We start from the raw sequence: 27,951 nt of genomic DNA on the forward strand, positions 1-27,951 counted from the left end.
CCCGCCGCCTCCCTCCCTCGCTCCCAGACTCGCTCCCTCCCGGGCTGCGGCTGCTGCAACGGCGGCGGCGGTGGCAGCAGCGGCAGCAGCGGCGGGAGTATTCTGGAGACGGGCGTCGAGGTGAGACGCGGACGGACGGAGGCTGCGGGTAGGAAGGGACCGACAGACGGCGGTGGCCGGGAGGGCTGCATGGGAATGCGGGCGCCTGGCGGAATGACTGGCGGTGCTGGGCGCGCCGCCCCAATGGGAGGAGGAGGCGCCGGCCCCCCCGGGGCTGAGAGGGGCTGAGAAGGGGCACAGAGGAGCTACCCACATCCCCCAGGGAGGGGCGCGGGCGTCTGAGCCCCAAACGCAGCAAGAAAACCTGCACCGGCTGGGCACCCAGGGAGGAGGGGAGGATGAAGAGAGTGGGCTGTGAGTATCGGGGCCTCTGCCCTGGCTGCTAGAGTGTGCCAGCGTCTGCACAGCTTGTTGATTTTGGGGCGCTGGGGCGTCTGCCACGATCTGTCTGGATTTTGTTGGGTGGACTCAGGAGGAGACCGTGGGGAGGGTGCTGTTTCCCAAACGCTTGATCTTCCCAGTGCTCTCCAAGCAGAAGACTTTGAGCAGAGCAGTCCTCCCCAGAGATGTCCCACCCCAAGGCAAAGGCAATCCCAACTTTTCTTCCTCTCGCCAGAGGCAGCCCAAGGCTGGACAGGAACCTCGGCCCTCTTGGGCTGCAGTGCCGGGAGCCACCTCTTACCTCCTCACACCAAGCCTTTCTCCTCCTCTTTCAGGATTTGCTGCTGTCTCTACTGCTCCATCCTCCCCACAGAGGCCCTCTCCCCTCTCCCATCTCAAGATGGCAGCCAGCAGCTCTGAGGTCTCTGAGATGAAGGGGCTAGAGGAGGGTCCCCAGACCCAGGGAAAAGGGCCTGGCCATTCTGAAGCCGGAACTGGCCCTCCCCAGGTCCCAGCTGGGGCCCCAGATGAACCAGAGGCCCTGCAGCCAGGTCCAGACGCCACTGGGGCCCCTGTGGACTCAGAGCCCAAGGCTGAATCTACTCCAGAAACCACAGAGACCCCAACTGGGGCCCCAGAAATCACCCAGGCCAGAGACCTCAGCTCAAGCCCAGGAGGGAACTCAAAGGCCAACTCCAGCCCCAAAGAAGCATGCCAAGTGCCAGCCTCCAAACCAGAAGTGAGCAAAGAGGCCACTGCAGACCTGGAGTCTGCAGCCCCGCTTGAACCAGCCTCAGAGCCCACGCCCCAGCTGGACCCCCAGTCAGCCCCTCAGACAGACCCCCAGCCAAGTTCCCAGCCCACCCCTAAGCCAGCCCTTCAGCCAGAGCCGCCTACCCAGGAGGCCCCCACCCCTGAGGTCCTGACTGAGAATGTGGGGGAAAAACAGGAGAATGGGGCAGTGGTTCCCCTGCAGGCTGGTGATGGAGAAGAGGGCCCAGCCCCTCTGCCTCACTCGCCACCCTCAACCAAAACCCCCCCAGCCAACGGGGCTCCTCCCCGAGTGCTGCAGCAGCTGGTTGAGGAGGACCGACTAGGAAGGGTGCACAGTGGGCATCCAGGATCTCCCCGAGGTAGCCTGAGCCGCCACCCCAGCTCTCAGCTGGCAGGGTCTGGGGTGGAGGGGGGTGAAGGCACCCAGAAACCTCGGGACTACATCATCCTCGCTATCCTGTCCTGCTTCTGCCCCATGTGGCCTGTCAACATCGTGGCCTTCGCTTATGCCGTCATGGTGAGCCCCACGGGACCCTGGTCCAGCCCACTGGGGCTCCCAGCTTCCCGCTAGTGCTGGGACAGAGCCCCAAGATTACCCTCACCTTCCTCCCCTTTCTGCATGGATCTCACTTCCCAGTTACCAGGTCTTTGCTTGCCTCTCCCAAGGACTCCACCCCTTTGAGCTACCATTGCCTTACCCTTTCAGGGGGGAGGGATATGGAGACAAGTTTCACACCTCCTTGCTGACCTGTGCCCTCCTCCCCCTACCTCTCCAACCCCCCCCTTCCTTCCTCAACCACTGTCCTGTCCACTGGCCGGCCTATCTCCTCTGGACAACTTTTTCACCCGATCCCTGCTGAGCTGCCTTCTGGCCTGGGCCATGGTGCCCCCCACCCCTCACCCTAACCCCAGTCCCGGAACAGCCTGCAGCAGGGGGACGTGGATGGGGCCCAGCGTCTGGGCCGCGTGGCCAAGCTCTTAAGCATCGTGGCGCTGGTAGGGGGGGTCCTCATCATCATCGCCTCCTGCGTCATCAACTTAGGCGGTGAGTGGGGGTCTGGGACAGGCTGGGAGGCATGGAAGGGTTGGCAAGGGCAGCTTTACTAACCCCTGCCCCTGCTCTCTCCTGTCTGTCCTCCCTACTTCTCCTTTGTCTCTCCTTGTCTTCCCCCTCCCTCCCACTGTCTCTCCCTCCCTCTCCTCTCCCACAGTGTATAAGTGAGGGGCTCTGCCCTGCATTCCAAGATTTTTCTTCCTGTTGGGAGCTGCCTTGGGCCCATCCTCCCCTGGGGGGAGCCCAATCGATGGCCCAGGCCCGCACCCATAGGGACCAAGGGAGCCTGAGCGGCCTTGTTTACAGCTTCTTTCCTGCTCCTGCATCCTGCCAGGCTCCTCTGCCAACCGTAGGCCTCCCTTCTCCCTGCACTGCACTGTTTCCAACCCCCCTGCACTTCTGCCTGCATCCCCTCCAGTCTCCTGGCCTCCCCACCCCTGCACTTCTGGAAACCTCCGTGAACATCTCCCAAACTCTTTGCTCTCAGCCTCCCTGCATCTCTCCCAGCCTCCCTGCACTTCTTCCAGCCACTGGAATTCCCTGCACCTCAACCCTGGTCTCCCCCTCCCAACTTTCATTGTCTGGCATCTTCTCCCAATTCCTCTTTTCCTTCTCTCCTGTAACATCTCCCCTGCCCCCCTCCACACCCTCGCCCCCTTCCTCTCCCTTCCTCCTCATACCCCTCAGCATCCTTTCTTCCCCTCAGGATCCTCTCCTCCACCCTCCTGCCACCGTTTATTCTGCAAACACTCCAGCTCTTAGCTCAGGCTGGGGGAGGGAAGCGGTGGAGGGGAGGGCTAGCCCGGGCCTCCGACTGTTCTCTGCTGGGACCACCCTAGCCAGGGTCGCAGAGCTGGCGAGCCTGGTCTCACGTGGGGACTGGTGCTAGGGTGACTAGCACCCGGTTCCCTAAAGGGCACCTGGGAGCAGGGAGGGCGCGGCAGTTGACCCTTCCAGGTCAGCCTGAGTTTACCTGACCCACCTGGGCTTTTGAACCTAGTGGGTCAGTTTCTTAAAAGGCGTCGGGGCTGGGGTCGTTCACGTGCTTTGTAAGCAAAGAACCCAAAAAATAGGACCAAGACACCCCGCTGCAGGGAGCGAGGGATGGGCGGGGAGCGCTATAATTATTTTCTTTGAAGATGACGAGGGAGGTTTGGTGCACGCGACCGCCCACTGGGGGGCGGGGACTGAGTTAGGACGCTGTTCCGGAGTTGGCGGATTTTTTGTTTTCTAAAAAAAAAAAAAAAAAGGTGTGTGTGTATGGGAAAACTAAAATTCTTTTTAAAAAGATACATCAGAACTGATTCTCCCATTTTGTATGCGGATGCTGCATGAGTCTGAAACACCAATAAACGCAGACTGCATGAGACTCGCCTCCGGCCTCAGTTGGTCCTTGCCTGGGCGCGCCGCGGGGCCGCGGGGCCGCCTGCCTTCCGGCAGCCCCTACTGGGTGGGCTGCGCATGCGCCAGCCTGGTGGCCATCTTTACTGTGGGTCGAAGTCGATTATGCCCCCCGCGCCTACCTGCGCATGTGCAAGCCTCCCCTTGCTTTCCTCTTCCAAGTAGCTTTGACTAGAGCGGAGCCTCCCGCGCCTTCTCTATGCGCCTGCGTGCTGTGACCCTGCGCAGCCCGGGAGGCGGGTCTTAGCTCCAGGTGCGTACGGCGGCGGAGGTGGCGGAACTGAGACGTGCGGGGAGAGGGCGCCGGGTCCCGGTGTGGAGAGGGGCGGTGTGAAGGGGAGCAGAGCGGGCCCGCCCCTCTCCGACCCGGACAGTGGTCTCTGCAGGTCTCTAGGAGGGGCCATCGGAGGACCGAGTCGCGACCCGCGGGGCCGGGTCCTTGGAGGGGACTGAGCGCCCCCTCCTGGGAACCGGCGGTCTGGGCTCTGGGGCCGCTGTTGGAGCCTGATTGGTTGGAGAGACATTCCCCAAACCCCTGGGGAGCCCAGGCCCTCGGGGAGGGTGGGGTGGAGGCCCGCGGCTTAGGAGACTCCCGCCTCACCTGTCATCGCAGGGCCCCTTCCCTAGTGGCCTATGTCCCTTGTCCGGGGTCATGGAGACATTGCGGCCACCACAGCGGTGCCCCTGTCTGAAGAAGGGGAAGTGACCTCCGGCCTCCAAGCCTTGGCCGTGGAGGATACCGGAGGCCCCTCCGCTGCGGCCAATAAAGCCGAGGAAGAGGGAGAAGGAGACCGGGAGGAGGCCGAGCCTGAGGGGTCCGGGGCCGAGGAGGTGCAGGTAGAAGCCCCCCGCGCTGAGGGGGAAGAGCTTGCCAAGGGAGAATCCGAGGACTGGTGCGTGCCCTGCAGCGACGAGGAGGTGGAACTGCCGGCAGACGGGCAGTCCTGGATGCCCCCTCCCTCCGAAATCCAGCGGCTCTATGAACTACTGGCTGCCCACGGTACCTTGGAACTTCAAGCTGAGATCCTGCCCCGCCGGCCACCCACGCCTGAGGCCCAGAGCGAAGAGGAGAGATCAGATGAGGAGCCGGAGGCCAAAGAAGAAGAAGAGGAAAAGTGAGGGAACACCCTTCCACCCCTCCCTGGGGCTGCTTCCCTGATGCCAGGGGAAAGTAGGGAGAGGAGGTGGAAGCAGGGAAAGTGGAGGGAGGGAGGGGAGCAGGAGTAGGAGCAGAAAAGCCAGGCTGGGAGAAGCACCTGTACGGGTGTTGGGGGGTTACCCTCACCTTTCCATCTCTGTCCACCTGTCCCAGGCCGCACATGCCCACAGAATTTGACTTTGATGATGAGCCAATGACACCAAAGGACTCCCTGATTGACCGGCGACGCACCCCAGGTACCTGTAAGAGGGAGGAATGGCAGGGGGGAGTGAAGGGTCACTGCTGCCACTTACTCAAAAAGTCACTTAAAGAGGCCTGTATTTGGTGCCTTGGTTGCTTCGCAGCTTGTTGCTGAGGGACAGCATTCACCGTGAACAGTGGCGCCATCCTCCGGGGCAGATTGATGGGCATCTTCTCAAAGACTGTGACACACAGTTCTGTCCCACTGCCCATGTGTATCTCCGTCTCCCCAAATGTCCAAATCTTTGTAGTCATTCATCATTCTCGAGCTCCACGGTGCTAGATGGTGTACATGTAATTAGACCCGAGTTCCCACCCCATATGCCTTTCTAGAATTCACCCTTGAGGCCATTCTTGATTTCTCTTTCCCTTACCACCACAACGTTCAGGCCAGGAGCATGTCATCTTAGCTCTGCGTCCACGTTTCCACGTTCATCTGTTGCTGTCCACCTTCAGCACCACAGCAGCATCCAAGTTACCATCTTGTAGTATCTCCTGGCTGTTTCCCTGCCTCCAGTCTCAGCTGATAGAGTGATCCGTTTAAAATTTAAATGTTGTCCCTTCTCTGTTTAAAATCCCCAAAGGATTGCATTGCTGGCAATGGGGGAGGGGGGCGGGAGAGAGCATGTAGAGAGATTATCCAAGCCTCTCCCTCAAAAATGTTTCCAAAGAATTTCCATCTAAAATAAGAGATCCAAATTCCTTATCGTCACCTGTAAGTCATTTCCTTGGCCTCTTCTGTCTCTTCTTCCCCAGCTCTCTACTCTCTTGGAACAGTCCTTCTGAGTCTTGCCCCTGGGCCTTTGCACTTGTACTTCCCCTGCCTACTTTACTTTTCACATTCTTGTCTCGTAATTCAGACCTTCACTGCCCAGCCCATCTGAAGGCTAAACCTCAGAACCTCCATCACAGAGGCCTGAGAATCTGCATGTTTAACAAACTCCCCAGCTGCTTGGTACTCTTCAAACAGGTCTGGTGCACACTGCCTTAACTCCCTTCCACATTTCTCAACTCCTCTTTCTCCAGGAAACTCAGCCCGGAGCCAGAAACGGGAGGCCCGCTTGGACAAGGTCCTCTCAGACATGAAGCGACACAAGAAGCTGGAGGAACAAATCCTTCGGACTGGCAGGGACCTTTTCAGCCTAGATTCAGAGGACCCTAGCCCTACCAGCCCCCCACTCCGGTCCTCAGGGAGTAGTAGTCTCTTCCCCCGGCAGCGAAATTACTGACTGCTGCTGCCTTTAGGGTGCAGAGTGTGTACCTGCTGCTGCTTTTAGGGTGCAGAGTGTGTACCTCCTGCCCTAACCCAAGGCTCTGGAAAACTTGGGAAGAGAAGAGAAAGTCCCAGCTCCCGCCACTGCTTCTTTCAAGAAAGGGGACAGTATGTGTGTTCATGTTTTCTGTTGAACGTCTGTTTGGTGACCTGGGCTGACTTTTCTGAATTTAAAATAAATAATACAAAAGTAATATTCTCTCAGAGGAGGGACTGCAGCTAGAGCAAAAACAGTTGTGAAGAGGCAGAATTGTGTTCATCCAGATTGGGAAATTAAAGCCAGATGGGCAGAGGTAAACTCCCACAGCACCCCCACCTCTGTCTGGGGCCTGACCTTCCCAGCCTAGTGCCGGCGATGCCAGCTGGCTGTGAGATGGGACTTCCTCTGAGCAAGGCATGGCATGAGGGGCAGGGCCTGCAGCTGCAGTTGACTTGCCTAGAGCAGGAAATGAACATCAGCTGCAGGGGCCCTTTAAATGCCCAAGCCCCACCCCTGAGCCTGCCCTGCTGCTGGGAAGTGATCCCTAGGGCTGCGTGAGGGAGTAGCTGACCCGAGTTCTGTTGCTACCTGAGTTTTCTGTTGCTGCCAGATCCTGAAGCGCCTTTGGATGTAAGTACTCTGTACCGGGAGACTAGTTTTCCAACCCGGAGACTAGTGGTGGGACCGCGTGCCCCTCCTGGCTCTAGCCCTGTCCTGCCTTCTAGGGCCTTGCCTCTGCTGGGACCGGTAAGACCGCTCTGAACCAGAATGCGGAGATAGGTAGAGACTCTGCCTTGGGAGGTTTTGCTTTCATTTTTGGAGTTTTGGTTTTTTTTTTTTTTTTTTTTTAACCCGGGTTTCAAAACAAAGGCAAATCAATTTATCATCCTGTTAATACCTCCCTGCAAATCTCAGGCCTCTCCAACTTCAAGCTCTTACATCAGAATTAAGAGCAGAGGAATCTTAAGGGATCTTCTGCATTCAATTCCCCTCGCCCCTTGTCCCCCCCCACCCGCCCACACCCCAGCCTGCGTGTGATTTGTCCCACAGAGCTCCTAAAATGTGATTTGCCTTCTAGACCCCTCCACTCGCCAAAAGTTGAGGTTTTCCTACTGTCCCACTCAGGACTGGGCTTTAGACATCTAGAGGGTAGTCTTGGTTTCCAGAAGATTAGTTTGGTGAGCAAAAACTGTTTTTCTCTGAAAGGGAAGTGAGATTCCAGGAAGATTATTTTAACTGACCAGCCTGTGATGCTGGTGCTCAAGGGTGAAGCAATTGGGGGTGGTGGGGAGGGAGAGACAGCAGTATTTGAGGCACATATTCCCTGTGTGCTCAGCTGCCCCACTGGGTGACCCCTGGGCTATGGGGGAAACTGGCTCTCATGAGGGGTGATGGTTGTTTCCCTGAAATTCCTGTTTCCACCCTTGGCACACAGGGAGCCCAGGGTAGAGCTTTCTGGGCAAGGCATGTGAATAGGTCTCACAGCTTCCTGTGAGAGCTCAAGGTTCTTCTGAATATTCAGACCTCCTTGTTGGGTGCCACCTTCCCAGGTGACAGAAAATGCTCACCTTTGAACCAGCCATTGACACTCTCTCCTAGGGAATACCCAGCCCCACCCAAGTAATTTCTTGTTTAGACTCTTCACATCTGCCTCCTGCTTTAGGGGCTCCACACTCACAAGCCCTGGGGTGGAATTCTGGCTGTCTTTTGACCTTGATACCTTCTTGAGCAAGTTCCTTTTAGCTTGTGAGGATTTAAATACGTTAACGGCACCAGCCACCTTGCCTTACGCATGTGAAGTTGACTGGTTCTTGCAGGAACCTCATGAAACTTACGGAGGTGTGACCCAGGAAAGACCTAAGAGGGCAGATCTAGGAGCAGGCACTGAAGGGAGGTCTGGGTGGATTGGAGGTATTGGGGAGAAACCCAAGACTGGGCAAGCCCTTTCAAAGGTCAACACAATCCTTAACCATTGTCTGATGGAGGCCCTGATAAGATTGGAAGCCAAGTGGTGTGATTGTACACATCATCTAGGAAACCACCTACGTAAATCCAAGGCTTGTTACAAATCAACTGCCTGAGTCAAATGATTTCCTGGAGCCACTGAGAGACCCTGGATGAGTCACTTTTGTGGCTTATGAGACATTGAAAGCCTGTTTTTGGGTGAACTTGGCAGGTGGTCGAGGTGGAAGGCAGTTTGAAGCATGGTAGGAGGGCAGGTGGGGAGGTAATATGAGCCTGGTACTGAAGTGAGGGTAATTGTCCTGGGCCTGGCCTTGGAACCACGCCAGCCCCTTCAGCTCAAAGGATGACTCAGCTGAGTCACTGAGCTGGGCGAGGCTCTTGGCCCCCCTGACTGGACCCAGCTGGGGTGACAGATGGTAGAGAGGCCTTGGCTGTAGGGGGTAGGGAATTGTCCAACAAGAAGCCATTGGAGATTGCTCCCAGGGCTGGCTTCCAGTCTTACATGGCCTTCTAGAATTCAGATCTTCCTGTGGGACCCCACAGAGCCCTGTGCATACCTCCTCCTGTACTCTTAGCCCTTCCTCTATCCCCATCTGGCTTCCTGGCCAGGCTTCCACCCCACAGAGAATCTGGCAATGGAGCATCTGGAGAAAGGCCTCACTTGGCTGTCAGGTGCCCCTTCTTTGCCGTTCTAACCCCACAGCTGGGGTGATACAAGACTTGTCACTTTCCTGATCAGTAAACAAGTGAGGGCCAAGGTGAAGATGCCAGGTACAACAGGGAGCCTCAGGGTGCTGGGTCACACCCCTGACTAGATAGGGAAGCTGGGCCTCCAGCTACTCCCTGCCTGGGCCGTCACAGGCAGAGCTGCTGGAGGAGGCTGTTCCCAGTGCTTGATGGTTAGCTCAGCCCTCTGATAGATGCTCTAGAGGGATGAGCCTGATCCAGTCCCAGTTTATAGGCCAGGAAACAGGCATAGGGAGGGCAAGGGGTTTGTCTGAGATCACCCACTCTGCAAGGGGTAGAACTAGATGCAGAGTCCCAGTCCCAAGAGGTCCTTGAAGGGACCCACATCAGGGAGCGACTTGGGAGACATGAGTGAGCAGGATGGGGCAGTTAGCGAGGAAGGAGAGGGGTCAGATGAGAAAGGGCAGGAACAGCCAGGAAAGCAGAAAGCCAGTTCTTGTGTTTTTGAACACTATGGAAACACAGCGGAAGAGGGCACTCTGGTGTTAGAAAAAACCAAAGAAACTAACACACACACACACACACACACAGCAGAAAAGTATCAAGGTCAAATCCCATACAAAGTTACAAGATAAAAGAATGAGGAGCAGAATAACATTCCTCTGATGTGCAAAAGTGTACCAGGAAACAGGTCAAAACTGTAACGTCTTTTACAGTGAGGAAAGGCAATGAAGGAAACACTAAGAGGTAGGAGAATGGCAAGTGGGAATTGTAAGCCCAGGCCATCTGGCTGCATCCATGCCCTGCCTCTCCCCGCCCCCCGGCTCCCCAGTGTACTGTGCTGTAGTCAGAGAAGCTCAGGGTGGGATTCTATCCTGATAGTACCAGTGACTTGCTGTGTGGCCTCCAGTGACTCCTCCCTATTGGGGTCTCAGCTACTTAGCGCTACTGTCTCAGAGATGTTCACCAGCCAATCTGGCCAACGGAAATTGAGTTCCACAGTCACGTTAGCCACTTTCCAAGTGTTTGATTGCTGCGTGTGGCTATTCCAAAGACAACGCAGATTTAGACTATTTCCATCATTGTAGAAAAGTCCTGTTGGACAATGCTGAGTTAAAGGGCTTTAAACGTGAGCCGGGCAGGTGGTGTGAATGCAGGGGCCCTTGGGTAAGACAATAGGGAGTGGTGGAGACTAGTAAGCAGGAAAACTTGTGTCCCACCCTAATGGCCCTGCAGCTGCTTGACTTTTGCCAGTTTTGCCATATGGGAATGTACGACCCAGCCTTCTAATTCTTCAGAAGAAACAACAATTTGGAGTTTGTGGAAACTCAACTTGTAAACAAATAATTGAAATCTTACAGATTATGTGAAGCAAGTAAAACTTTTATTTTTGCATATAAGAACTGGGGTGTAGGGCAGAGGTGCAGGGGGGTGAGAGAATTCACCAGAAACAGAGTGGGGAGCAGCGGGCGAGACAGGAGAGGTCTGCTGCACCATATATGGGTTAGCTCCCTGGCTGGGGATAGAACTCAGGCCGTAGTGGTGTTAGGGGGAAAGGATGTCCTGAGCTGATCCCATACAGGCTTTGTGGACCCCACCCCCACTCCAGACTAAAGCCATCAGGACATTGGGAAAGACAAATCCCGTCACCACCAAAGGGAGGGTGGCTGGGACCTGAGGGTGGAGTTGGGCAGCCAGGTTGGATATAAAAACCAAACACGTGGGCCTTGGGGGGCTCGCGATGGCTCGCCTCCTGGCTACACAGCTCCTGGCTGGCGGCCAGCTCTCAGAGCGCCATTTTGGGATTCCTGATCGGCGGATCGGGTAGGACTCATTTAAAACTTTGTCTCCCACTTTTCTCCCTGAGCTGTACATTTCCTCATTTCCCCTTCCCTTGTAAATAAACCTTCTATGAACCTTTCGCGTGTGCCTGCAGTAGAGCATTGATAAGTCCTTTTAAGCGCGCGGGTGAGGTCCCACAGTCAGGCACCCTATTTTGTATCGGGGTTGCTCTACAACAGTGGCAGTAGGGTTGAGACTTAACCCCTAGGCTACCAGGGAGGCCGTCAAGTAAAACTGTTGAGCCTCTTGTAGCTCTGACTAGTTTTGTGGCCCTTATTTTCCCTGTGCCATGCCACTCCTTCCTCACCTCCATTCTTCACCTGGTTGGAGTGGGGTAGATGAGGCACCACTCCTTCCTGGTGATGGTTTCAAAAATAATGTGCCTGAAGTCACTGGGAGGCTTTAAGCCTAATACTATTGTTCCCTTTGCACGACACAAAGGGATATGTCCAAAGTCCACTGCATGCTGGAGGAGGGCTGGGGTTTAGGTGGGAGGTGTGACGTTCCTGAACAGAGCAAGCACTGGATGGCCCGATGGAATCACCCAGATTCAGAAGCAGCTAGTGTGGGGGTGATTGGAATGTAGTACCCACTCCTACTCACCACCACCTTGCCCTTGCCAACAGAACGGAGGGTGGCTATAGACCAGAGAGAGACGGAGAGGAAAGGCCTAGAGTAATGGTGTTTCTAACCTAGCTGGTTCAGTGAAGGGATCATTCAGTCAGGAATCCCTTCCTTGAGAGGCGTTGAGGTCTGAACAGTTCACCCCAGGATTGCTTCCAGCAGAGCGGAGGTGGGAGGGCTGCAGACAAAGATCATGCAAATGTTCTTGACCTTCTGGCTAGCATTTGAATACAGCTGGGCCCTTAGAATCCCCTGAAGTAAAGGAGCCTGCCCTTGGAGGAGTCAGCTTCCTCCTGAGAATGATTCCTCTCCCTGCGTTGAAGGCCCCAGCACCCCCCCCCCTCCCAGCTGCATGTACTTCTGCCGCCTCCATGTGGGTTTGGAGACTGGGAAAGCTTTGATCTAAAGTCCCTCCTGCTTCAGCCAGGGGAGGGGAGGCAAAGTTGGTGGGAATGAGGCAAAAGACCCAGGCTTCCATGGGCAGTTCCTGGCAGGGGTGAGATCTGGTTGGGCTACTTAGCCTTGGATGGGAAGAAAGGAAGAGGGTGTGCGGGCAGTGAAGGGGGGCATCCCCTGAGCTGAGGGGCACTGAGCCCCCATCCCAGCTGCCTGCTTCATCGCGGGCCCCCTGTGCTCATGTGGCTTTACCTTCTCTGTCACTCTCGGTGCTGCCCTGGGCGCAGGAGTCCCCATGGAAACTGAAGCGTCCATCATCCGCATCCCCCCGTACCACTACATCCATGTGCTGGACCAGAACAGCAATGTGTCCCACGTGGAGGTTGGGCCCAAGACGTTCATTCGGCAGGACAATGAGAGGTGGGTGTGGGGACTGGGAGGGCTGGCAGTCTGGCTGGCATCATCTGTCCGTCTCCTCTCTGCTCCCAAGCAGCACTGGCTCTCGCTCTGGTGAGCTTTCTCTCCCATCCCGCATCCTGCGGGCGCGGGAGGGCCTGGGGGAGGCTCCGCGTCCTCACGTGGCTTCTCTCCACCAGGATCCTGTTTGCCCCCATGCGCATGGTGACTGTGCCCCCACGCCACTATTGCATTGTGGCCAACCCCGTGTCCCGGGATGACCAGGGCTCAGTGCTGTTCGATACCACGGGGCAAGTGCGGCTCCGCCACGCAGACCTGGAGATCCGGCTGGCCCAGGACCCCTTTCCCTTGTACCCGGGGGAGATTCTAGAAAAGGTACCTGGCTACCCCCCTACTCCCCACTCTCCCTGTCCTGCCGCCCTGTTCTAGGGCCCCCCATTGCCTTGTGGAGGAGAGTGTGGGGGTGACATTTCTACTCACAGGGCAACATTCCTCCTTCTAGGCACACACTTCTATTTGATGCACTTCTGTTTGACGTCATCCTTTCCCTCCTTGCCGAGGGCTGGCCACACCTGTCTCAGGCCTTCCTTGCATCACCCTCCTGTCCTCCTGGTGACATCTCGCCAGGGGTAAAATTTCCTCTTCTCCCCGCCGCTTCCACATGCTCACAAGTCTTGTCCCTCCTTCCAGAGATGTCGACCAACTTGCCAGCTTATCCACCAGGCTTCAGAGTGGCACTAATGACTGTGCCAAGAGTAAGCATTTCATTCACTAGAACCGAGCCAGACGCTGGTGGGCAGTGACAGCCACGGTGGACACGATGGGGACACGATGGCTGCGGTTGTGGCCCGGGCAGCCGGGGGAGGCCGGCGCCTTCAGCCAGACCCCGGCCAAGGGGGGCGGCGTGGCGGGGGAGCGTGCCACCTCCGTTCCCCACACTGTTCTACCCGCACCTCCTTGTCGTTTCTTTCCACTTCACTCTGGGCTCCTTTACTGACAGCGCTGCTGACCCTGGAAGCAGTTGCTTATGTTTTCAGACATTCTGTCCACTTGAGTGTGAGCACTTTGGGGAGGAAGCATGTGTAGAGACAGGAAGTGATGAAGAATGATTAAAATGTCAGCCTCTTATGGAATCCAAGTAGAGCATGTCGGGGAATTTTGCGCTAGTCTCGCGAGCTTTAATTCTGAAACTGTCCAAAGTTAAAAGTCACTCACATTTGGCTCCTACCTCAGACCCTTGCCTCTGGGTGGGGAGCACTCGGGCCTAGCTGGGCACCAATATTTAAAAGCTCCCTGGAGTGGAGACTGCTCCTCATTCCTGCCTTGCTCTCACCTCTGCTCCTCCACTCCTCACCCCCGGCCCCCACCAACTCATTCTTTCAAACCCCACATGCTCCAGGGCAGGAGGGCAGGGCCTCTCTTACTAGGAGGGCAACATTCCTCCTTCTGGCACACACTTCTATTTGATGCACTTCTGTTTGACGTCATCCTTTCCCTCCTTGCTGAGGGCTGGCCATACCTGTCTCAGGCCTCCCTTGCATCACCCTCCTGTCCTAGGAGCCTCAGAATGTTCTAGCAAAGACCCGCCAACAATTTGGCCTTTGTGACCTCCACTCTGACTGCACCTCTTCTGTTCTGCTTCTGCCCCTGCCAGTACCATGCCCACTTCCCACTAGGTTGGCTTCCCACCTGCCCCTTCCTCTGTGAGTCTTCCTCCCGGGTCATGTCCCCTCAGGCCTTTTGATCCCCTCAGGCCTTTTGATCCCGTCTTCTCTCCTGTCTTGAAGTCTCATCTGATCTTTCCTGCCCCGGCTTAACCTTGTTTAACACCTCCTTACCCTCATGCGCTGGATCTGCCAGGAAACCTGATCCTGAATCGGGGGTGCCACTCTGTGCCCACCCACAGGAGGGTTTCCTGCTGGAACATCAGCGTGTGGATGGACCCACCCCCACCTCAGTATTATTAGGAACTAATGGGTTAAGTGTTCCCATCCTTCCTAGCCAGCTTTCTCTCCGCTTTCCCTGTGTGCCTCCCAACACTTCTCACTCCCCAGTCCCTTCCTACCACTTGCCTCTTACTCTGGAGCAACTTGGTCCCCTCCTTAGAGGTTGAGACCATCTGGCAAGATCTGGGTCTGTGTCCCCTTCCCTTTATACCTGCTTTCCACTTGGGGCACCTTGAGGAGGCACCCCTCCAGGCAGTGGACCCGGGGACCTGATTCCTCCTTCTGTGTCTTGAGATCTGTCCCCCGCCCCCCACCTCCAGCTTCTGTCACTCCCCGCTGCTGATGCCCTGCTCTTGGCCAGCAAGCCTGTCCCCCCCTTCTCTTGTGTTCTGGCTTTAGAGGTGTTCTCCTACAAGCCTTTCTAAGGGACGCATCTGTGAGGCTATAAAGTCCTCTGACTTCCACCACCAATATCTACTCTCTGCTCCCCAGGATTATCTGTCACCCATTTGGGGTGTACACTTCTAGATATGTCTGTGCGGTAACATAGCTATGTAGTGGAATAGTAGCGGCCTCTAAGCTGTTTGCCTGAGGACGATGGCGTCGTTTGCTGGTGTATTTCAAAAACTTGCGTATTGGTACATGTCTTATGTTTAATTGTTGTATAACTTCCCATGATGTGGAGAAGTTGAGCCATTCCCCTACTGAGTATCATGGATGTTTCCAGTCTATAGGGGAAAACAGTGTTGCGCAAACCTCCTCCTGTGCCCTTGGCAGCGCACTAGCATGACGAGTAGAAGCTACAAGCTCCGTAGGAAGCGCCGGCCCCAGGGCTTGCACAGTTGTGAGCGGTTATGAATGGGGCTATGAAGCCACCGCCTCGCTTTCTACTGCTTTCTTCCCTTTCCTGCTTGGACATCTTGTCCTTGGTGTTCTCTGCCCTGTTTCCTGAAAGCCTCTGTTTCCGGTCCTCACTCTCACCTCCCCTGAACTGGCTTTGGCAAGGCCCCAGAACAGCTCAACCGCAGCCCCTCTGTGTGTCTCAGGCCCTCTCAGCCCCACCCATTGTGGATCTTCATCTTTGAAGCCTCCCACTCCTGCCCTGTCCTCTGCAGGTTCTGTCCTGACTGCCTGTATGCCCACTCATGCCCTTGTGACCTTGACTTCTGTGTGTTGAGGGTGCCCAACCTTGTACCTTAGCCGCAGACTCGAGTCCTCACTGACTGAAGAAGCCCTTTCCTGGATGTCCACTTCACCCTGGGCTTCCAAACCATCCGTTCTCCTGTGTGCCTGCTCTTCCTTGGCGATCCTACTGGTACCCAGGCCAGAAGCCTGCAATGGTGTGGGGGCCTGCCGCAGACCAGCACAGCAGTGAACGATGAGGCCGTCTCAGGGTTGAGAGATTGCACAGGGTGGTCAGGGATTCGGTTAAAGAAATGACAAACAGGGCCTCCCCGGTGGCGCAGCGGTTGAGCGCTGGGTTGCGAAGCTGCCTGCGGCCTCGGCGGCGCAGGTTCGATCCCCGGCTGCTCCCCGGCCACCGGAGGAGGGTCCCACATGGCGCGCAGACCTCTCCTGCCGCCCGCTGCTCCCCTCAGCAGTGTACCTTGGTCCTTCTGCCTGCTCTGCTCCCCGCTCTGGCTCTGGTGAATTCTCTCACCCTCCCGCGCTTCTGACTGTACCCAGTGCTTGTATAAACAAAACAAACAAACAAATAAATAAATAAAAACATGCCTCTCTAAAAAAAAAAAAAAAAAAAGAAATGACAAACAGACACACTTCAAGAGAGAGTGTAAATCTGAGTGTAATTTTCTTTGAGTTGGTGACCAGTATATATATGTTTTTCTAAAGGCATAGGAATGGCGAACATCAGTGAAGAAATCAGCTTGCTTATAGGTTTAGCTTATCATTGACAGGGCAGTGATTTACATCTGGACCCAGGCGCATTCCTAAGTAGTTAGGCTATTAATTTTTCTTTTTGTTTTATGTGATTACTTTTTTGTTTTAACTACTCACTAAATTACTATTAATTAGCACGGGTGAGTTTTACTTTTCACAGTGTAATATTTTTATCATTAAGATTAATACTAACAAGGCTAAGCATACAACAGAGAAATTATTAAGCTAACAGTTCTATTAATACACAGAGTTTAGTAACGTTTCATTTGAATTAGCCTAGTTATTAGATTTCGTATGTTCTTTTTTAATCAGCAAACCAATGACCTTTTTAGACAGAGAAAGAGAAAAGATTTTTAGAAAGAGAAAAGATTTTAGAGAGACAGTTGTATTAGAATAAAGTCTGTGGGCCTTGAGAAGGCGAGATAAGGTTCCATGCGGTCAGCATTCCTGTAGTGGCTCCTGGGGGTCGTTATCTTTCAACAGGCTTCCGTCTTATCTATGTCTTCAGGGAGTTTGCTGTTCTCCCCCTGCGCGCTGGTTCCTTGCCCAGCCGGACCTAGGGACGGTGGCGAAAGCCATTAGCCCTAAAGGTCACTGCAGGGGGAGGTGCAGCAGGGGCCAAACCGGAAGGAGACAAAGGTGGTGGCCTGGACACCAGGTGAAGATGGTTCCTTCATCTAGGTGACACATGTTGGTGACTTAAGTGAGGGTGATGGCAGGGAGAGAGGAAGAGAGACTTGGTTCTGCGATGGGACATCTAGGGAGTGACGATAGAGGAGATAGGGGAAGGCAAAATCATACTGAGCTCTTTCTAGAACACTTACCTTCTCCTCTCAGTTGGTGTCAAAAGCCAGCCCTTCCTTTAAGTCCTAGTTCAAATGCCACTTTCCGGAACTTTCCCTAATTTCTCCTTCATCTCAGCTTCTGAGCTCTCACTTCCTCGATACTGTTCACAGTCTGCTTGGAGAGAATGGACTTCCCCCTTGGTGGGACTTAAACTCCACAGACTGGGCTCTGTCTCGCCTCCACCACAGCCAACTGAGCACCCTACGGTGAAAGCTGTCGGCTCCAGCTCTGCCTCCCTTGCACCGTGGTGGGGTCAGTGGGTAGAGTTCCTCGACCTTCTGCCCCGGGCCACTCTGGTCAGTGAGGAGAGGCAGGGTAGGTGTCACTGAGGACTGAAGTTCCAGTCCCAATTCTGTTCCTTGCTGATGTGACCACAGTCGTGTCCCTTTTTTGCCTTTTTTTTTTTTTTAAGTGAGAGTAACTTTTTTTTTTAATATTTTTATTTTATTTTTAAAAGAACTGGGGTACAGGTCAGAGGCGTGGGAGGGCGAGAGAATTCACCAGAGAGACCAGGGAGCAGAACAGGCAGACGGACCAAAGACACTGCTGAGGGGAGCAGCGGGCGAGCCAGGAGACATCTGCCGCACCATGCAGGTTTCTCCCTGACTGGCCGGGTTCAGGCCGGGAATCAAACCCGCGCTGCAGAGATTGCAGACAACCCCACAGCGTGGTGATCAACCCGCTGTGCCACCGGGGAGGCCCCCTTTTTTAACTCTTTTTGAGCCTCCTTTCCCTCAGACCAAAAATCGAGTGAAGTCTTATTTGTAGAAACATCTACAAACATCTAAAAGATTGGGCCAGTTTTTGCCAGATCCCCCATCCTGATGGAAGGAGATGTGATGACTGGAGCATAGTGGCTATCTTGTGACCATGAGGTAACCTAAAACAAAGTCACATGCTTAAAACTTCCCTGTTAGATAGCAGTTTATGTCTCCTCCCATACTCCCTCCAGAGCCCAGTGCACAGTAGTAAAATACTCAGCATCCTGGATATTTCTTCCACATCTCATCAAACCTTCTACCCAGTAGGTTTCTAGTTCAAAATGAATTTTAAGCGTTTCCTACAGAGGAATGTGTTTCCTTGGCTTATCACAGTGGGATCTTGCTCTGTGGACTCCCCCTTACTTCTTTCGACAAGGTGGCTGGGGCCTACCCCTGCCTTGTACATCCTACCTGCTTATTGCAGGACCTATAAAGGCTGATCCTATGGACTCTGACCACCAGGCTGTTGGGTGTAAGTCCTGGTCTCAGCACAGAATCCTCCATGACCCCCTTTTTCCCCTACTAGGATGTCACCCCACTGCAGGTCGTTTTGCCCAACACTGCCCTCCACCTTAAGGCATTGCTGGATTTTGAGGATAAGAATGGAGACAAGGTGGTAGCAGGAGATGAGTGGCTATTTGAAGGACCTGGTAAGTTCTCTCCATCAGGCCCAAAGGCTCCCATGATAGCCCCGATGTCTTCTGAACTTCAGCCTCTGCCTCATCTCCCTCCGCAGGCACATACATCCCCCAGAAGGAGGTGGAGGTCGTGGAGATCATCCAAGCTACAATCATCAGGCAGAACCAGGCCCTGCGGCTCAGGGCCCGGAAGGAGTGCCTAGACCGGGATCGGAAGGAGCGGGTGACAGGTGGGGTGCAGAGGGTGACAGAGGGCCTGTGCGGGAGGTGGGGGACAGGCACTTATAGTCTGGGAGAAGGTGTTCACCGGTGTTTCTTGTGAGCTGCCTTCCCCACCCTAGTCCTGGCCCTGTCAGCAAGATCTGTGGATGAACACTTCTGTCCCCGCCCTTTTCCCTGAGCGGGGGCAGCCACGAGTCTGTCTCGAGATGAGCGAAGCAGGTGTTCGTGCGCCATTAGCCGCTCTACTTGACAAAATGCAATGAGCAAAATGTCTTAAATGCAGGGCTGCCTCTGTGCCAGGTGTGGTTTATTAGGAACGAACTTAGTCCTCAGAGGGCCTTGCGGCATTATTCCCAGTTTCCTGTGATAAACTGGAATTAAGATACTGGCCGGGTTTAGGGCCAGGAAGCGTGAGGCTGCAACTTGTGCCCAGCTACTCCTGCTCCTCCAGTAAACCAGACATCCACACTGTAACGGGCAGTTCTGCTGCCCACTTCAGAGGAAGGTCTTCACTGCGTCACTAAGGCATAGCCAGGTATCTGCGTAGTGCACTTGGGCCCTTAACCCCAGAATAGGGGGTAATTTTCCCCTGGCCCCAAGGAAAGATATGATTACCAGGACTACTGTCTAGCCTTTGAGCCCGGCAGGGGGTTGTGGCATCTCTTGGCCTTCACAGTCCTGGGGATGCCCTGCTGCCTCGGCTGTGGGAAGGGGCAACTGCTGCCCGGGGGAGGGCCCCCCCACCTGTGTGACCTTTGACCCTGACTCCTTTGTTCCAGGAGAGGAATGGCTGGTCCGCACTGTGGGTGCTTACCTCCCAGCAGTGTTTGAGGAGGTTCTGAACTTGGTGGATGCTGTGATTCTTACAGAAAAGGTGTGTGGGTTAAGGGGGCTGGGGAGGGTGGCAGAGGGTGGGGGAAGGGAACACGCAGAGGGCAGAGTATGGTGCCAGAGTGAGAGTTAAAATTTCTAAGGCCAAGAAAACAAGTTCAGTGGTCAATCATGTGGGCTGTCTGGGTTATCCAAAAGGTTTGAAAAGCTCTCTCAAGTTGATAGAACTTCTACTCCAAATCTGGGAGACTTTAGTGGCCAGTGGGTTTCCCAGATCCCCCTGAGGAAGTTGGAAGTAGCTTTATTCAAACACCCCATCATCTCACTCTGCAGACGGCCCTGCACCTGCGGGCTCGGCAGAACTTCCGAGACCTGAGGGGCGTGAGCCGGCGCACTGGGGAGGAGTGGCTGGTGACGGTGCAGGACACGGAGGCCCACGTGCCAGATGTCTACGAGGAGGTGCTGGGGGTTGTGCCCATCACCACCTTGGGCCCCCACAACTACTGTGTGATTCTCGACCCCGTAGGACCGGATGGCAAGAACCAGCTGGGGCAAAAGCAAGTGGTCAAGGTAAACTCCTCCTCTCCCAGAGGTGAAGCCCCTACAGTGGCATGAGGCCCTGCCACCTGCCCCCTTCTCCCCTCCCATGTTTGGGAAACACCTTTGTTATGGCTCCCTGTGCCATTGAGCTCCCTGGCAACCTGACCCAAGATCACACACTGCCTGTTCCGGGTGCGTTCCCTGGCCCTACCTGCTACCTCCAGACTGGAAAGATTCTCCTGGTTCGCCCTCCTCTGTTCTGGAAACTTTGTCACCCCGTGTAAAATAAATCTCGTGGTTTACCTTACTGTCCAGGGTAAACCCTGGTGGCGTGTGGGGCCACCAGAAGTTGGCACATTTTTCCTCTAAAGGGCCAGATCATAAATACGTTAGACTTGTGAGCTGTTTGGTTTTTGTTGCAACTACACAAGTCTGTTGTAGCGTCACAGCTTGTCACAAAGGAGCGCTGTTGCGGTCCTGCAGCGTTGTGTTTGCAATAACAGGAAGTGGAAAAAGCGACCATAGGTGGTTGAATGAATAAAACTGTAGTACATCGAGGTTAAGGTGGGGTGGGAGGGAGAAAGGAGGAGTCAAGGTGGTTATACAAGGAGTGTTAATGGGAGAATATTTGCAGATAGCTAACTGAAGATGACTGAGGAGTCTCACTTGCTTCAGAAAGAGGAATAGTCAGAATATTGGGCATTACGTGTAGTAATAGGGCAAGATGGAGAATTCTGAGCAATGTAAAAAAAAAAAATGCATAAAACAAAAAAGATTGTGGTAAATCCATACAATGGAATATCGTTATCTATAAAATGATAACTACCATGTCACAAAGTAGGGAAACTTAAACATTCCTCTTAGCAAAAGAAGCCAGACATACAAGGCCCCACATCATACATGTACTGTGTATGAAATGTCCAGAATCGGTACATCCTGAACAGAAAATAGATTACTGGTTGGTGGAGGCTGCAAATGGGCACTACTGCTACTGGGCATGGGGTTTCTTCTCAGGGTAATGAGAATGTCCTGGAATTCAGTAATAGTACTGGTTGGCCAACTCTGGATATACCAAAACAATTGAATTGTGCCCTTTATATGGGTAACTTTTATGGCAGGTGGATTATATATCAAATGTTTTTTTTAAGACTCTGGCCCAAAGATGAGAGTTTGCCAACCCAGGACTTACACTGCCCCTAGAAAACAGAGTGAGGGCAAAGCAAAGAGCAAGGGTCAGTTAATTCTTAACTGTTGAGTTGTGAGCTCCAACCCTGACTGTCTGGGGCGTATCGAGGGCAGGTCTGGTCAGGCGAGGCCTGCAGACGGTGGTGGGGAGCTCCCAGCCCAGGCCACACTTCACATTCTGTAATGTGGGGACGAGGAGCTGCTTTTTGGGCTCCCATCCTCAACACAAGCCCAAGGCCACGTGGGCAGTGACCCACATTCTGGCGGCAGCCCTCCTAACCCCATCTCCCTTGCAGGGAGAGAAGTCCTTTTTCCTCCAGCCGGGCGAGACTCTGGAACGGGGCATCCAGGATGTGTACGTGCTGTCGGAGCAGCAGGGGCTGTTGCTCCGGGCCCTGCAACCTCTTCAGGAGGGCGAAGGCCAGGAGAAGGTCTTCCGCCAGGCTGGCGACTGCTGGCTCATCCGCGGCCCCCTGGAGTACGTGCCGCCTGCCAAGGTGGAGGTGGTAGAAGAGCGCCAGGCCATCCCTTTGGACGAGAACGAGGGCATCTATGTGCAGGACATCAAGACAGGAAAGGTAACGGCGGGGGTGGGCACTGTCCCTGCTGGGTGGGCACTAAGGGAGCGGCTGGCGCTGCTGAGGAGGAGGGCGCGGTGGAGGCAGGGGAGAGGACTCGGCACCCACAGCAACATCTCAGAGACTGGCTGGTAGGTACAAGGGCCTGTCATGTAATGGGGCCTTCCCTTTGTCTTAACTATCTAACTTCAAATTGCAGAAACCCCCAAGCAAGATGAGCCAGGCTTTAGGATGGGGACCCTGTCCCTACTGCAGATCTGTGCCCCCACCCATGAAAGTCTTACCGGGGCAAGAGCCAACCTCCTCCTCCCTACGGCCCCCGCCCCAGGCCCACGCCCAGGTGCACTCTTTTACCTGAAACCTGGACCTTGGTTGGACCTTGGACCACATCTCCAACCTTTCTCTAAGAATCCGGCCTAGAAGTAGAGCTCAGAAACCTAGGAACTATATGCTACCATTTCCTGGGGCTGTGTCTGTCCCCAGGTTGCCCTCAAGCTGCCCCAGGAAGAAAAATTCCAGAAGAAATAATATCCAGGCAGGCTGCCACGGTCGTCCCCAGCTATGCATCACCTTTGAAACACTGAAGGAAAAAAAATACCATGCGGCACTTGCCACATGCCCAGTTCTGAGTGCGGGGTGTGTGGGATGCCATCCATTCCTCACTCTAGGAGGGGCCCCGCTCTCAGGCAGATAAGGGACTGAATCACAGGGGTGAAGTAGCTCGCCCAGAGGGGTCACCCTGAATGCAGCCTCATTCCAGAGGCAGGCGTACCCCAACCCGACCACTTTTGCCTCAGGATGCTGGCGGGCCTCTCCCCTCCCCCTCGCTGGTGATGTCACCTGCCCTCCTTTCTCCAGGTGCGTGCTGTCATTGGAAGCACCTACATGCTGACCCAGGACGAAGTCCTGTGGGAAAAAGAGCTGCCCCCTGGGGTGGAGATGCTGCTGAACAAGGGGCAGGACCCCCTGGCAGACCGGGGTGAGATGAACATAGGCAAGAACTTCCCGCCCCCTGCGCCTCGGAACAAGACCCGCGTGGTCAGCTACCGCGTCCCTCACAATGCCGCGGTGCAGGTGTACGACTACAGGGCCAAGAAAGCTCGGTGAGGGGCCAGCCTGGGCCGGGGGTGCAGTGGAAGGGGCACAGTGGGAGGGGCGCTCCAGCTGTCTGACTCCCGCTCCCTCTGCAGCGTGGTCTTTGGGCCTGAGCTGGTGTCGCTGGGGCCTGAGGAGCAGTTCACGGTGCTGTCCCTGTCAGCCGGCCGGCCCAAGCGCCCCCACGCCCGCCGTGCGCTCTGCCTGCTGCTCGGGCCTGACTTCTTCACAGACGTCATCACCATCGAAACCGCGGACCATGCCAGGCTGCAGCTGCAGCTGGCATATAACTGGTGAGCACAGAGGACTTGGCCCGAGCTCCTGTGGGCAGAGTGCCGGACTCCATGCCCTCTGTGGAGAGGAGGGAAGCCCCAGGGGTTCACGCAATGGTGGAGGAACACTTCTGGGAGCAGTTTTTGGGGTACACATTAGGAGGACACTCAGCTATGTGCAAACACCAAATTGCAGGGTCATGAAAAGGTCAGATGGACACGACCTGTGGCAGGCGGGCCCCTTGCTATGGAGCCTGCTGTCTTGGGCTGCACCCCAGGCCTGCCCTGTGCTGGCTGTGGACCTGTGCAAGTGACTTGGCACCTTTCTTTGGCTTTGCAATCTGAGAATGATGCCCATTAACTTCACAGGTGGTTGAAGGGTACATCGAGAACTGCAGGGTCCTACACCAGTTGAGGTCATATGTTAGAATTAGGGGGTCAGCTGCACATAGGAGCAGTGCTGGACAACTCCCCAGTCACCTGTTCCCCACCCCTTGGTGGAGAGGCCAGGACTGTGACAGGCACATGGGTAACTGACAACTTCAGGGGTGCTGCAGCGTGCTTGTGAGGCACACAGGCCCTGGAGCCACGCTGCCTGCTGGCCACTGGTAGTGTGACTTTGGACCTGTCACAACCACACTGCTCCTGTTTCCTTACTTGTAAATTGGGAATAAGGCTCATCTCCGTGCTGGGTGGCTGAAAAAATGAAATAGGAACAGGCCCTCATCTGGCACATGGTGGGCACTGCCTACCCTGAGGGGCCCTGCCCAGCCACAGAGGGAAGGTGTAGAGTCTCCTTTTCAAAGGTGAGAGGGTTTCTGTTTCCTGGAAGCAGATGGCTTCATTGTCCTGGGCCTCTGTTCACAGGCACTTTGACCTGAGTGACCAGAGGGACCCCCAAGAGGCAGCCAAGATCTTCGCAGTGCCCGACTTCGTGGGGGACGCCTGTAAGGCTATTGCCTCCCGGGTGCGGGGGGCTGTGGCTTCTGTCACCTTCGATGACTTCCACAAGAACTCTGCCCGCATCATTCGCACTGCCGTCTTTGGCTTCGAGACCCAGGAAGACAAGGGGACCGGGAGCCTCGCCCTACCTCAGCCCCGGGACCGGGCCGTCTTCCCTCAAAACGGACTGGTGGTCAGCAGCGTGGATGTGCAGTCAGTGGAGCCCGTGGACCAGAGGACCCGGGATGCCCTGCAGCGCAGCGTCCAGCTGGCCATCGAGATCACCACCAACTCCCAGGAGGCAGCCGCCAAGTGAGTGAGGGCTGAGGGCCCAGTGCCCGCTGTGGGCCACACCCCTCCAGGGCCCCCATCTCCAGCCCCCAGCTGAGATAAGGCGATCATGGCACCCCCTTCCCTTGACAGTCAGCCTGCCATGCTCCTCACCAGCAGATAGCGTGACCCCCATCGTGTGAATAGACGCCCCTCTGCTCCCGTGGCTTCTCGCCTTGCCATGCTACAACCCAAACTGCGGCCTTCGCACTCTCCCAGCCCTGCTGTGCCCACCTCCCTGTCCAGTGTTTCTGGAAGCTCTCCCTGAGCTCCTGTGCTCCAGACCACCAGCTCCTTTCTGGCCTCAGATGTACAGCTGGGGTTCCCTCTGCTCAGAATGTTCTTTCTCTAGGGTGCTTTCAGGCCTCTCCTCTGGCCTCAGCCTAAAGCTCAGCACCCTGGAGAGCCCTTGGCTTCCTACCCTAAGCAGTGCCCTCTTTGCCCAGTTGTCATTGCTTCACCTGTTCTGAGATCATCTTTATCCACTTGTTTTTTTCTCACTGGGAGGAACTTGGTCACCATGGCCTTGCCTGTGCACAGAGGCCCCTGGCTCGTGGTGCGCATGATTCTCCTATTAGCACGTTGGGTGCCGCCAGAGGCCAGGGTTTGTGCTGGGCACCTGACAGAGTGTTTGCCCCAGCCCCTGAGCTCCAGTTTAAGTTCTGGCCCCACTCCCGCCTCTGACTGTCTCCTTCCCCATCCAGACACGAGGCTCAGAGACTGGAGCAAGAAGCCCGAGGCCGGCTGGAGAGGCAGAAGATCTTGGACCAATCAGAAGCTGAAAAGGCGCGCAGGGAACTCTTGGAGCTGGAGGCTCTGAGGTGGGTCAAGAACCAGGGAAGGGCCTCCCCGTTGGCGCAGTGGTTGAGCGCTGGGTTGCGAAGCTGCCCGTAGCCTCGCGGTGCTGGTTCGATCCCCGGCCACCAGGTGAGGGTCCCACATGGCGCACAGACCTCTCCTGCCTCCCACTGCTCCCCTCAGCAGTGTACCTCGGTCCTTCTGCCTGCTCTGCTCCCCGCTCTGACTCTGGTGAATTCTCTCACCTTCCACGCTTCTGACTGTACCCAGTGCTTGAAGAACCAGGGAAAAGACAGAGAGGGGCTCGGAGAAGCAGCTGGTGGGGCAGTGAGGTGGTATGGGCACATGCATAACCGCTCAGCCTAAGCCCAGGGGGGCTGGGCTGGGCTCTCCCTGGGTCTCCTGACTCTGCCTGTGTCCCCAGCACTGCCGTGGAGAGCACCGGGACTGCCAAGGCAGAGGCTGAGTCCCGGGCGGAGGCCGCACGCATCGAGGGTGAAGGCTCCGTGTTGCAGGCCAAGCTGAAAGCCCAGGCGCTGGCCATTGAGACTGTGAGTGGGGGAGATGCCAGTGGCAGGGTGTGGGCTGCAGCTCTGAAAGTAGAGGAAGGTATCAGGCGCCCGAATGTAGAGAAAGTCCTTTGTGGTTTACAAGTGCTTGCTCTGTAACAAGGCAAGGAGTGTTCTAGCCTGCTCACAGATACACGCCCACCTTGGCCAGGTGAGACACGCATGATCTTAATGTTCGAAATCCCATTAAGATGAGAATTATCTTTCACAGAAAAGGGGCTGAGCTTGGATGGAGGGCTCCCTTGCCAACAGGGAAGTGCCAACAGGGATTCGTACCTTACAGACCATAAGTTAACGACTTGTCCCTTCCACCTCAGTTCCCTCCAGCTTGCTAGGTGACCTACTAGACAATTTCAGGGGCCACACAATTGAAAGTACACTGCTTTTTCGCCTTCCAGGAGGCTGAGCTCCAGCGGGTGCAGAAAGTGCGAGAGCTAGAACTGGCTTATGCCCGATCCCAGCTGGAGCTGGAGGTGAAGAAGGCCCAGCAGCTGGCCGAGGTGGAAGTGAATAAGTTCAAGCAGATGACGGAGGCCCTGGGTCCCAGCACCATCAGGGACCTTGCTGTGGCTGGGCCGGAGATGCAGGTGAGGGGCACGGAAGTGTATGCATGTGCAGGGGCGGTTCTTGGAACCCAGGGAGGCCTCTCCCTGCATATATGTAGAGATATTGGGGATCACAAGTTTCAGCTAAACTGTCCCTGTGTTCCATGACCTGGTCGGTATCCCTTGAGCCTGGTGTCCTATCAGGCACTCTCCTAGGTTCCCAGGGGTGGGAGATAGGCAGATGGGACACTGGTCTGTGACATTGCAGCAGGTGACGGGGACAGGTGGTGTCTCCCCCAACTAGCTGGCTTAAGGAGGGCCTATCTGAAGAGGGGCCACTATGCAAAATTGACAGGAGCCTCCCAGTGGAGGATCCAAGTACAAAGACTCACCCAAACGTGCATTTCAGGAAGAGAAGGAGTGGCTGCAGCCTGGCAGGTGAAGGGTGGGATGGTGGGCTCTGGGGGCAGCGGCAGGCAGGGGCCAGATCTTGCCAACCCATCCACGCCCCAGAGTGGGTGGGTCCATTTAACTCCTCCTTGTCACTGACTAACCCAAGAGGTTGGCTTGGGCAGTGGCAGCAGTGTAGGGCCAGTTAGGGGTGGCTCAGCCCAGAGAGGCAGGCAAGGGGCTCAGAGGAGGAACCGGGATCTGACCTAACCTCTTGACCTCCTCATGCTCTCCAGGTCAAACTGCTCCAGAGCCTGGGCCTGAAATCAACCCTCATCACTGATGGCTCCACTCCCATCAACCTCTTCAACACAGCCTATGGTCTGCTGGGGCTAGGGCCTGAGGCCCAATCCTCAGCCAAAAAGGCAGCTCTGGTACCTGGCTCCCAAGAAGGCGTGATTCTCCAGACTCCCTCTGTCCCTCAAGCTCCTGCAAACAACTAAATCATACCTTAGTTCTTTTCTGCACCAATAAATAGAACGGACACTTCTGGATGTTTAAATCCTTTCTGTTACGTTAAGTCTACATCACAGGGAATCCTAACTGTGTGTTGGAGGGCAGCAGGGATATGGAAAGCCCCCAAATAATAAGATAGTTACTAATTGCTAGTTTACCAGATCTGTAGAGGCAGCAGAGGCCCCTGAGGGCTAGTCCTAAGGCATGCGTTCCCAAGGTCTTGCCCGCCAGGCTATCCTTTTGGTAGTCAGCTTTGCTAGACTCCAGATAGGGAAGATGATGGGGCCTGCTTGGTCAGCCCCTCTGGGAACGGCAGCATCTTTTCTGGCGTGGCCAGGGAGTTCTGGAATCTGTCCTCCTGGCTGTGGGTGCATCCTTCCGCACCTCCCAGCCCCAGCACTTGTGAGGCGCCCTCTGGTGCCACCTGCTGGCCACACTGCAAACTGGCAGCACCTGCTGCTGTGCACTTGTCCCTTCTCAGATGGGGATGCCAGAAAGAACCCCACCCAGGGGTGACAGGAGCTGGAATACCACCTGGGCTTCTGATATCGGCTCTTCTGGAGCATCGAGAGAGAGGGGGGTACCTTCCCAACCTCCCCCACAACCAAGGAGGAATCCAGACAGGCGCCATCAGAACAGGCACACAAGTAGAGGCTGCCAGGCACGCCAGCCCTTCTGCCCAGGTAGTGTGACAGCTGCCAGGCCCACCCCATCTCTGCTGAGGAAATAAAGGTTCCTGGGGAGGGGTAAGGAAAAGTTTGGACTTATTCACTGTGTGATTAAAAAAGGCAACTT

The 27,951-nt window shown here is 55.5% G+C and overlaps 3 protein-coding genes across 10 annotated transcripts; all 3 read left to right on the top strand.

Moving 5' to 3' along the window:
- The first annotated feature begins 22 nt into the window (after positions 1–22).
- PRRT2 (proline rich transmembrane protein 2) lies at positions 23–4,615 on the top strand. Of its 4 annotated transcripts, none has more exons than XM_037507268.2 (5): positions 23–148; positions 777–1,732; positions 2,128–2,260; positions 3,833–3,923; positions 4,579–4,615. In XM_037507268.2, exons 2-4 carry the CDS (start codon positions 842–844, stop codon positions 3,886–3,888), a joined length of 1,080 nt encoding a protein of 359 aa, XP_037363165.1. In that variant the 5' UTR covers positions 23–148; positions 777–841; the 3' UTR covers positions 3,889–3,923; positions 4,579–4,615. The 4 variants fall into 4 exon arrangements, with proteins under 4 accessions (XP_037363165.1, XP_037363163.1, XP_037363166.1 ...); XM_037507266.2 differs by lacking the exon at positions 4,579–4,615 and adding an exon at positions 4,057–4,305; XM_037507269.2 differs by lacking the exon at positions 4,579–4,615 and adding an exon at positions 4,057–4,305 and having other exon boundaries at positions 3,836–3,923.
- Positions 3,886–6,549, top strand: PAGR1 (PAXIP1 associated glutamate rich protein 1). Its single transcript, XM_037507270.2, has 4 exons — positions 3,886–3,923; positions 4,284–4,785; positions 4,983–5,065; positions 6,096–6,549. Exons 2-4 carry the CDS (start codon positions 4,304–4,306, stop codon positions 6,296–6,298), a joined length of 768 nt encoding a protein of 255 aa, XP_037363167.1. The 5' UTR covers positions 3,886–3,923; positions 4,284–4,303; the 3' UTR covers positions 6,299–6,549.
- Positions 6,550–6,841: 292 nt separating this feature from the next.
- On the top strand, positions 6,842–27,941 carry MVP (major vault protein). 5 transcript variants are annotated; one of them, XM_037507262.2, is made up of 15 exons: positions 6,842–6,952; positions 12,124–12,256; positions 12,433–12,628; positions 18,232–18,355; positions 18,442–18,573; positions 19,345–19,439; positions 19,730–19,966; positions 21,418–21,699; positions 22,558–22,802; positions 22,890–23,087; positions 23,934–24,320; positions 25,043–25,159; positions 25,561–25,687; positions 26,104–26,292; positions 26,937–27,941. In XM_037507262.2, the coding sequence occupies exons 2-15, from the start codon at positions 12,132–12,134 to the stop codon at positions 27,141–27,143; spliced, it is 2,661 nt and encodes an 886-aa protein (XP_037363159.1). In that variant the 5' UTR covers positions 6,842–6,952; positions 12,124–12,131; the 3' UTR covers positions 27,144–27,941. The 5 variants fall into 5 exon arrangements, with proteins under 5 accessions (XP_037363159.1, XP_054549720.1, XP_054549721.1 ...); XM_054693745.1 differs by lacking the exon at positions 6,842–6,952 and adding an exon at positions 7,340–9,721; XM_054693746.1 differs by lacking the exon at positions 6,842–6,952 and adding an exon at positions 9,733–10,798.
- The last annotated feature ends 10 nt before the right edge of the window (positions 27,942–27,951 follow it).

This window comes from Talpa occidentalis, unplaced genomic scaffold (assembly GCF_014898055.3).
Source record: "Talpa occidentalis isolate TD23 unplaced genomic scaffold, MPIMG_talOcc4v2.1 talOcc4.12, whole genome shotgun sequence".
In the NCBI taxonomy this organism is placed as follows: domain Eukaryota; kingdom Metazoa; phylum Chordata; class Mammalia; order Eulipotyphla; family Talpidae; genus Talpa; species Talpa occidentalis.